The sequence below is a fragment of the Daktulosphaira vitifoliae genome, unplaced genomic scaffold (assembly GCF_025091365.1).
Source record: "Daktulosphaira vitifoliae isolate Bord-2020 unplaced genomic scaffold, ASM2509136v1 Scaffold_2, whole genome shotgun sequence".
Taxonomy (NCBI): domain Eukaryota; kingdom Metazoa; phylum Arthropoda; class Insecta; order Hemiptera; family Phylloxeridae; genus Daktulosphaira; species Daktulosphaira vitifoliae.
In genome coordinates this window covers 16,164,294-16,175,423 of record NW_026099573.1, presented here as the reverse complement: position 1 = coordinate 16,175,423, position 11,130 = coordinate 16,164,294, and the positions used below count along the sequence as shown (strand labels likewise).

Sequence of the window (11,130 nt, the reverse complement as noted above, 5' to 3'; positions counted from 1 at the left end):
CTCGTTCTCTGAGCTGAATAGTAAACTTGACAAAGTTGCCAGTCAATTGCTGGAATTGGGTGGACGTACTACTATGCTTGAAAACACAGTTGTTCAAATAGAGAATCGCATTTTTATAATGGAATCTTCTAAATCTTCATTAGATGAATCACTAGTATCTGAAGTAATTGATAGACAATCAAGATCTCGTAACTTAATCTTTTTTAATGTGCCGGAATATGATGCAACGACCTCATCATTAAACGATAAATTATTGATANTGCAACGACCTCATCATTAAACGATACATTATTGATAAAAACTGTTTTGGATTGTATATCTCCTAACATGAATACTACTGTATTATCTAGATTAGGACAAAAATCGGGTAAACCGCGCCCAATAAAAGTTACTTTTCGGGAACCATATGATATATTTGTTGTTCTTAAGAATAAACATAAACTGCGTACTTCTCCAGTATATGGATCTATTCGTATATCTCCGGATCGCACCTTAATGCAACGAAATCATCTTTGTGATGTTTTATCTAAACTCAAGGAACGTAAAACAGCTGGGGAATCAGATTTAATATTAAAGTTTGTTAAAGGTATTCCAACCATTTCAAAAAACTAGTAAGATAGTCAGTCCATAGAAACTTAAAATTTTACTATCAAAATGTACGTGGCCTTAACACCAAATTAAATATTTTAATGCGAAATGTTTGTTTATCTGAATACGATATTATCGGTCTGTGTGAAACATGGTTATCTACAAACGTCAATACATCGGAATTGGGACTTTCCAATTATACTACCTATCGCTGTGACGGTAACCAAAATACAAGTACTCATTCCAGAGGTGGTGGTGTTTTGTTATCGGTTAATAATAAGTTCCATTCTCGCGTATTACCTGTACCGGCTAGTCCAGTCGAACACATATTTGTCATAACTAAAATTAATCTTAATTATATAATTATTGGTAATGTTTATTTTCCTCCTCTATCAGACATTTCAATTTATAATATTCATTTCGATATTATTAATAATTTATTATTGAAGTTTTCATATGTTAAAAACTTAATTATGGTTGATGATTACAATCTTCCTGATTATATATGGCTTCATACATCCAATGGATTTATTCCTAGTCTAGAAAACTTAAGTAACCATTACTCTGAAATTCTATCTAAATTATCTTTTTTAAACCTTTTTCAATACAACAATATTTATAACAAAATTGGATCAATTTTGGATTTAGTTTTTTCTGATTTACATAATGTGTCTGTTAAAAAATCTAATAATCCTCTTGTTCCTTGTGATGCTTATCATCCTGGCTTACTCATTTCTTTTCCCATAGTTGTAAATAAACCGATTGATTATAATTTTTGTATTTATAATTTTTTTAATTGTAACTACGCGGAAATAAATTTCACTTTATCATCGATCGACTGGAATAACCTATTTAAAGACCTATGTGTAAATCAAGCTGTCAATTTGTTTTACTCTATTATTTATGAAATTTTTGAGAGTTTTGTACCTAAAATCATTAAAAAACATTCTACTCATCCTCCATGGTTTAGTAGAAATTTAAAAGAATTAATTTTTAGGAAAAATATAGCCCATAAAATTTTTAAGAGTTCGAGTTTGGTGAGTGATTATAATAAATTTTCTAATCTTCGTGCAAAATGTAAATATTTTTCAAAATTTGACTATCAAAATTACTTAAAAAAAATTCAAAATAATTTAAAAACTCATCCTAATCAACTCTGGAAATTTATTAATAACAAACGTAGTAATAATTTTCTGGNAACATACGTAATAATAATTTTCTGGCGAATAGTTTACATTTATTCAATGAAGAATTTATTACTCCTAATAACATTGTTAATGCTTTTGCTAATTATTTCTCCAGTGTTTACGAAGACTACAATAATGTTAATGTAAATTACAATTATAATGTACCGCCTAAAGTTCTTTCTTCTTCTATGCACTCTGTCTCAATTGAATTAATTGATATATTTCAGTCTCTTAGCCCTTTAAATTCTAAATGCAGTCCTGGTCTTGATTTAATACCAAGTGTATTTTTAAGAAATTGTAAGTATGCTATTTCACTACCTCTATTTCTTATCTTTAATTTATCACTGTCATCTGGTACTTTCCCCGACGCATGGAAAACTAGCCTCATTCGACCTATTCCTAAGACCTCTACTGATATTTTAAATATCTCTAACTATAGACCAATATCTTTACTTTCCCTTATACCAAAAATATTTGAATCTATTATAGCAACTAAAATATTACCCACTTTAAATAATATTATTGTTGATGATCAACATGGCTTCACTCGTAACAAGAGTACGATTACTAATCTGCTTAACTTTCATACTTTTGTTTCTGATGCTATGTCAGATAAATCAAATGTAGATGTTGTTTACACAGATTTTGCTAAAGCTTTTGATAAAATTAATCATCAAATTTTATTTTATAAATTAGAGAAAATTGGTATTTGTGGTAACTTTCTATCCTGGCTTATTTCTTTTATCAAAAATCGACATCAAATAGTTGCATATAAAGAATATTGGTCTATACCTATACCTGTTACGTCGGGTGTTCCTCAAGGGTCTCATTTAGCACCAATTTTATTTTTAATTTTTATTAATGATATTACATTTCAAAATTGTTCTAAATTAATGTTTGCTGATGACATAAAAATTTTTCGTAGAGTTAATTGTCAATCTGATTCTGATTTACTTCAATCAGATCTAAACTCTCTTTATGAATGGTGTATCAATAATAAATTTACTCTTAATATTAATAAATGTAAGATAATGTCATTTTCCAGAGCTAGAATCGTTCCTAAATTCGTCTACCATATAAATGCAGAAATAATATCTCGTAGTATGGGACCGATAAAAGATCTTGGTATTTTGTTTGATTCTAAACTCAAATTTGATAGTCATATTAATAATATTTTTATAAGATCAAACAAAATATTAGGCTTCATTCAACGTAATTGTGGCGACTTTACCGATAAGGATGCCTTTAAATCCATTTACTGCTCGTTAGTTCGCTCAATTTGTGAATATGGCTCCATAATTTGGTCTCCTTACCAAACTAGTTATAAATTAAAATTGGAAAAAATTCAACAAAAATTCTTACGCTTTATTTCTTTAAAGTGTTTTTGGTATTAAGCACTATTAAGTGCTTAATACCAAGAGAACCTCATTCTTCATACACCCCTCTATTAGCAATTATGAATTTTGAGACATTGGAACTACGAAGAATGCGGTTAGATATTTATTTTACCTTCNGGAACTACGAAGAATGCGGTTAGATATTTATTTTACCTTTAAAATTTTTGCTGGTCAAATAGATTGTCCGATACTTTTGAATCGATTTTCATTTCATGTACCATCTTGTAGCACCCGTAATATAAAAATATTTTACATTAACACTACAACAACGAACTATGCTAGTAACTCTCCCATAAACAGAATTATGAAAACAGTTCATAATTTAAAAATTGATTTATTCTTTTCACCAAACTTCCACTCATTTAAAACTTATTGCAATTTCATATTTTATAATTCACACGTTTTTTAGTTTTATTTTAAATTTAATTTTTGATTTTTGTGTTATTTCTTCTTTACGGTATGCTTACATTGTACATTGTCTTACAAGCACTAATTGTTGTTATATTTGTAATACTTTATTCTTAGTTATAGCTTTTAATTTTTTTTTTTTTCATTTTCACTATTTTTCTTTATTAATAATATTGTTACGAATGATGTTACTTTTAATTAAAAATTTTTTGTAATTGGGCTTGTCCCGTTTGAAACTTATATAAATAAAAAATAAAATAAATAAATAAAATACACTCTGCTAACAAAGTAATTAATTTTTCTTTTGGTAATCTAGTGTTCGCAATAATTATATTGCCTACTAGAGTGGCATTTCTTTATTTATCGCACCATTTTGTAAGTTTTCTTTCATTATTTCATTCCTATTTTTATACTTTTTCAACGGTATTCCTAATTGTATATTATCATCCGTGATCAAATAATTAAATATTAAATTCACATTTTAACATATTTCATTTTCAACGGAGATCATAACCTCCATGTTGAAAACCATGATAAAGATAGGCTTCTATTTATCCCTTTAATCCTTTACAATGATGCTCGTAACAATATGTTATCAACCACGATTCAAAAGGTTATATTCATTTTTTTAATCAATTTAACTAGTTCCTAAAGTGTCTACTATGATAGGTCATACACATATTCATTGTAAATGTTACAAAAATAAAACGGAATATGATAATTATTTGAGAAAAATTGTATTATGTTTTCATATTATTAGTGGTACAAACTATGTAATATAAATTGCATTGTTACATTATTAAATAATTACATAAGTTACATTGAATACATAGATAAAACGTTTTCAAATGATATATATTGAAAATATCATATAAAAGTTATATAAGAATTTGTAATATACAAGTATTATCATTTTGTACTGAATGCGGCAGCGTAGGAAATAACTCCATTTCGTGGTATAGGCTGTCTAGCAAAAAATAATTTAGGTTCAATTTCATCTGGTAGGCAATATTTTTTATTTGAAGTATCTTGGGGTGTAGGATGACATAATCTACTGCAAGGTAGTTTTTCTTTGAACACCTGATTATATACAGATCGTGGCATAACAACACTCAAAGGACGTAATTCTGCCGGTGGTATCTTAGTAAAAGGTGGTACTAATTTTCCATTGTTTAAGCACATGATCAAAAATCTAAGGTACATTGCTCGCTCTTCTCGCATTTCTTCACATTTTGTCATTGTGTCGAGTCTAACAATACAACAACTCACAATTAAATTTGTTGAGTTTTTACTAAAATTTTTGTTTAAAATTGAATTAATTAAACGGCAAGTTGACGACGTTGTGATGTCGTCAGTCCCTGTGCCCTACCGTTATGGGAAAAATTCTTATATACACTTAAAACTTGTTGCACTATTTCTACTAACTGCTTTTTAAAACAAATATCATTAATAAAAAATAATTGTCGAGCTATAATAATATTATGTAATTATTATTTTATATATTGAAGACTATGAAAAATGAAATTTATTATTTCATTATTATAAATATTATCAAATATGATTTGGATAATATTAATAGTTCCCCTGTGGGGTCGGGGATTAGAATAGACCCACAGTAACTCCTGCTTATCGTAGAAGGCGATTAGGAGGTAGCGGAGGGCAGCAGTAACCGCTACTACCGACCATTGGCGAGTTTTGCAACAGAACTAACGGCAATGGAAGTATTTGACAGAGGCAATTTGGACATACTCCAAACACTGGCTTGTCAACTGCGATGTGGAAGGAGAAGGATACCACCACATTAGAACTCCTAGTAAGCAATATAAACCGAAATTATGAAGAGATGGAGGTTACTAGACCAGATATATTCGGAAATATCAGTTGTCTCGGCAGTNTGGAGGTTACTAGACCAGATATATTCGGAAATATCAGTTGTCTCGGCAGTAGAAGAAGCAAGGCTTCTCAGGTCGTTAACAAGCGAAAGCCTTGCCAAAACATCGGAACGTGGAATGTGAGAACTATGTTAAATATTGGAAAGTCGGAAAATATCAAAGTGGAAATTTCAAGGTTAAACATAGATATATTGGGAGTAAGTGAAACACGATGGGGAGGAAACGGAGATTTCTGGTCCGATAATTACCGTGTTATCTACTCTGGAGGTGAAAGAACAGGAAGAACCGGAGTTGGAGTAATAATAAACGAGAAATGGGGTCAACAAGTGATAAATAAGATAGCGTACAATGACAGAATTATAATGGTGAAAGTTAAAGCTGAACCCAACGATATCGTAGTAATTCAAGTACATTTTCTAACAACTGAAGCAGAGAACAACGAGATAGAAGAAATGTACGCAGGACTCGAGGAACTCTGTAAATTAGCGAAAGGAAGTGACAACTTAATAATAATAGGGGATTGGAACGCTGTTGTAGGTGAAGGTGCTGATGGGCAAGTAGTAGGAGCCTATAGATTGGGTACTAGAAACGAAAGGGGAGACCGATTTATAGATTTCTGCAAACAATATGACTTAGTCATAACAAATACATACCAAAACATCCATCGGAGAAAAAGGTATACGTGGAAAATGCCAAGGGACATTGGACGATACCAAATCGATTATATATTGGTAAGAAAACGCTTCAGAAATCAAGTTCGGAGATGTAAAACTTACCCAGGCGCCGATGTGGACAGCGACCATAACCTCTTAATGATGAAAAACAATGTTACATATAAAAAACTGACGAAACCTATAAAAAAGGAAAGAAGATATGACGTAAATATGCTAAAAGATCATAATACAGCGTTAGCTTATAAATCATGCATCAGTAAAACATTCAAAGCACCCTCACAAATTGAGTCAACAAATATAAGATGGGAAGCAATCAAAGAAACTATACATAATGCAGCCAATAAAACTCTTATAAGAAATACGTTAGATCCCAAAAAACCATGGATAAATGAACAAATTCTAAGAGATATTGACGAAAGAAGAAAGTACAAAAACTTCAAAAACAACCAAGGAATAATAAAATATAAAGAACTTAAAAACAAAATAAACAGAAATGCAAAAGAAGCAAGGGAGAAATGGCTGGAAGATAGATGTCATGAAGTAGAGGTATTACTAAAAGAAAACAAAATGGACTAAGCGTTTAATACAATAAAGACATTTGTCAATAGTAAAACAAAAGTTAAAGGCAACATAAGAGATGAAAACGGAAATCTACTAATAGACAACGAAGACATTGCTAGTAGATGGAAACAATATCTTGAAGTTCTGTATCAGATAATGAGGGTGCATCAATCCTAATGGAAGAATTCAATCAAGTCCTTAAGATGATGAAAACTAGGAAAGCCCCAGGTGTAGACAATATATCAACAGAACTGATTCAAAATACAGGTACAAAAATTCAGAACGAATTGTTCAAATTGGTAAATGACATCTATACAGAGTGATTTTTTTATCATAACCCACTCAATTACTTACAGAATAATAATAATTTATAAATTTTTTTTTATTATTATCTTTTGATACACATTATTCTTGAATTATTAACTATGTAATACTTTTTAAGTTCATCCCTTATGCCTGGTAAGGGTGTCAATTTTGTTTTTTTAAATGGTAACACATATTTTTAATTTAATAAAATGTTTGAGTTTTTAATTCAATAGTAAATGGCATTTGAATTTTTAATAAAACTTAATTTGTTTATTAGATATAAACATTTAAAGTTTCAAATTTTTGAGTTAATATATAGGTATAATACACAAGGGATTACAAATACAGGTAGCTAATTGGTTTTTTATGACATCGATATTAGCAGGTACACAGCATTGTTATTATCAATGATAGTAAGGTACATTGTTGTGAGTTTATAAATACACTAACTGACAATACAAAAAGTATATCTATTGATAGTCATAATTGATAATAAACAATCCGTGACTGTGATAGCAATATCATAAAAAACCAATTAGCTACCTGTATTTGTAATCCCTTGTGTATTATACCTATATATTAACTCAAAAATTTGAAACTTTAAATGTTTATATCTAATAAACAAATTAAGTTTTATTAAAAATTCAAATGCCATTTACTATTGAATTAAAAACTCAAACATTTTATTAAATTAAAAATATGTGTTATCATTTAAAAAAACAAAGTTGACACCCTTACCAGGCATAAGGGATAAACTTAAAAAGTATTACATAGTTAATTATTCAAGAATAATGTGTAACTAAATATAATAAAAAAAAAATGTTTAAATTATTATTATTCTATAAGTATTTGAGTGGGTTATGATAAAAAAATCACCCTGTATAACTGGAGAAATACCAGATGATTTCAAAAAAGACATTATAATTACTCTCCCCAAGAAAGCAACGGCGGAAAACTGCAATGAATATAGAACCCTGACTCTGATGATACACTCGGCTAAAATCTTAGTAAAAATTATAGGTAACCGGATAGAACATAAAATTGAAAGACAATTAAGTAATGATCAATTCGTATTTAGAAGAAACAAGGGTACTAGAGAAGCAATCTTAAGCCTTAGAACATTAATTGAAAAACAGATCGAATTTAACAACGATACATTTTGCATTTATTGATTAGGAGAAGGCATTTGACACAGTTCCCTGGAAGGAACTTTTTAAGACATTAGAAGAAATAGGCATTGATTATAGAGACAGCCAGTTAATATACAACATATACAAAGAGCAATTAGCTATAATAAAAGTGTCAGACAAGTCTGCAACAGCTAAAATAGGAAAAGGAGTAAAACAAGGGTGTCCACTGTCACTAAAGTTATTTAATATTTATGTAGAACAATCTATCAATGAAATTAAAGAAACATTCGCCAGAGATAAAATTGGAGAGATAGTAGGAGGAGAATTGATATCATTTTTAAGATTCGCCGATGACGTAGCTCTTGTTGCAAGCAGCGAAAAACGATCTCAAAAGAGCATTAGAAGAAATAGCAAAGTGCTTCCAAAATTATAACCTTAAAATCAACTGGAATAAAACCAAGGTAATGATGTGTCAAAAAAAGAATCGTATTCACAGAATAAGAATTAAAATTGATAACCACAATCTAGACCAAATGGAAAACTTTAGATATCTAGGTAGTATAATTAGTCAAGATGGAAAATTTACTATGGAAATAAAAGAAAGGATCGCTCAAGCAAAAACAGCATTTATGAACAAAAGAAACCTACTGTGCTCTAAAAACATGAATATACGTATGAGGAAACGGCTGGTAAAGGTATATGTGTGGAGTGTCGCACTGTACGGATGCGAAACATGGGTATTAAACAAAACGGAACAAAAGTTCCTCGAAAGTTTCGAGATGTGGTGCTGGAAAAGAATGTTGAGAGTAAGCTGAGTAGAAAGAAGAACTAACGAAAATGGTTTAAACGAAATAAATGAAAACAGGAAGATACTTAGCACCATAAAAGAAAGAAAATGGAATATGATTGGTCATGTATTAAGACACGAAGAAGAGCTTCTGTATATTATAATAGAAGGGAAGATGAATGGCAACAGAGATCGAGGACGACCAAGAACGTCTTATATCAAAAAGATGATTTCCGATGCGGGTCTAGCAAACTATAAGGAGCTGAAGAGGTTAGCTGATAATAGAGATGAATGGAGAAATTTTGGAAAATTGCAAAACCAACCTTAGGGTTGATCAAAAAAAAAATATATTAATAGACTTGGGAAATTAGTAAAATACTAGTCATAATCAAATAGCATCTTTTTATAATTTTCATAGAAATCTTTTTTACTATCTTCATAAGTTATATTACCTTTCTAGCCATTTATAAACTTTTTCACGTTCACTGACAGTTATTAATTGAGCTAGTACAATAGCAAATTGACGGTCACACACATAGGCCTCGTTAGAAAAAGTCGATGCTACTACATGACTATTTTCTAAATCGTTTATAGATTTATTTTTGCTTGCTAATTCTTGTACAACTGCATCAACATTTTCATTGGCCATATAATAAAATTAATTAATTATATGATTGAAAGGTATAAAAAATTACTATTGAACCTTAATACAAAAAAAATAATACATTTATGTGTTATACCATTTATCATTTGTTTTAAAATAAATAATTGATTTCAAATGTTTAATTATTGGCCAGTATGAGTTAACAAACATAAACGCGATTTATATTCACTAATGCGTAATCCAATGGTATAAAGGTGCAGCACCACACAAGTGATGTATATAAATATATATATATACAGAGTTATTTTTTTATCTTAACCCACACAATTACTTACAGAATAATAATAATTTAAACATTTTTTTTTTTTTTATTATCTTTAGTTACACATTATTCTTGAGTTATTAACTATATAATACTTTTTAAGTTTATCCCTTATGCCTGATAAGGGTGTCAACTTTGTTTTTTTAAATGATAACACATATTTTTAATTTAATAAAATGTTTGAGTTTTTAATTCAATAGTAAATGGCATATGAATTTTTAATAAAACTTAATTTGTTTATTAGATATAAACATTTAAAGTTTCAAATTTTTTAGTTAATACACAGACTATATGAAAACAGATAGTTCACTTAGCCGAGAACAATAGAAAAAAAAATCAAGCTCTCTGATTGGGCAGAAGACAAAGCAGTAGAGACTGTTGTACAATTTCATATTATTGTGCAAATATTTTACAATAATATTGTACAATTCCTCTATCAGTTACAAAAATTATCAATGATATTGGAATTAGTGACACTATTGCATTTTAAATACTTGAACAATAATTAATTATAACTGTTCGCATACTTATTTTGTTTAAATAACATTTAGTCTTAATAAAAATGTTTGTTTTTTAAATATTGTCTGGCATTATGAATATTGTGTTTAATTTGTATAAAAGTTGACATTTTGTGTAGTTTATTATTTTATAAATTTTTTGTCAACGTTTAGTTAGTTTTACCTATAATATATGAAGCTGTAATTTTTTGTAAAACTGTTAATAGTATTACATTTTTTATAAAATTTGAATTATTTTAGATATAATAAATAATAATATAAATTATATAATAAATTTTATATTTTTATTATTATTATTATTGTTAGCCATTTTTTGGCCAAATTATAGCCATTTTCACCGTGAAGACAAAATAAAGTCCGAAATTTTTTTTTCCCAAAATAAAGTATATTACATTAGCTTTAATTTAATATATATATAAAAGCGTCAGTATTTCCGGAACACTTTCAAAAGTTAAGTTGAAAAAGTTAATTTTTTGTGAAAAAGTTGTCATTTTGAATTCCCCACTGTGGGCTGGTAAAGGGTTAAATTTATAAAAAAATATACCAAATAATAGGTAAAGACATCAAACATCTATATAAAATTTTCATTTTTGAAAAAGTTATGGTAGTGTTAAGAAAAAAATGTCAAAAATTACTGATTTTTAAAATTGTAATTATTTTGGAGATATCTCCCACTTATGAGGAATGAAGGAAAATTTTTCAATTTTTGAGGGTAACGTCTTCGACTAGATACGATTTGTGATCTTTTGACGTATC

At 28.8% G+C, this 11,130-nt stretch overlaps 1 protein-coding gene across 1 annotated transcript; it reads right to left on the bottom strand.

The window, feature by feature from the left end:
- Positions 1-4,489: 4,489 nt before the first annotated feature.
- On the bottom strand, positions 4,490-9,579 carry LOC126898014 (uncharacterized). The gene is made up of 2 exons (XM_050671961.1): positions 9,383-9,579; positions 4,490-4,829 (listed from the first exon to the last, which is right to left on the bottom strand). The coding sequence occupies exons 1-2, from the start codon at positions 9,577-9,579 to the stop codon at positions 4,490-4,492; spliced, it is 537 nt and encodes a 178-aa protein (XP_050527918.1).
- Positions 9,580-11,130: the final 1,551 nt, after the last annotated feature.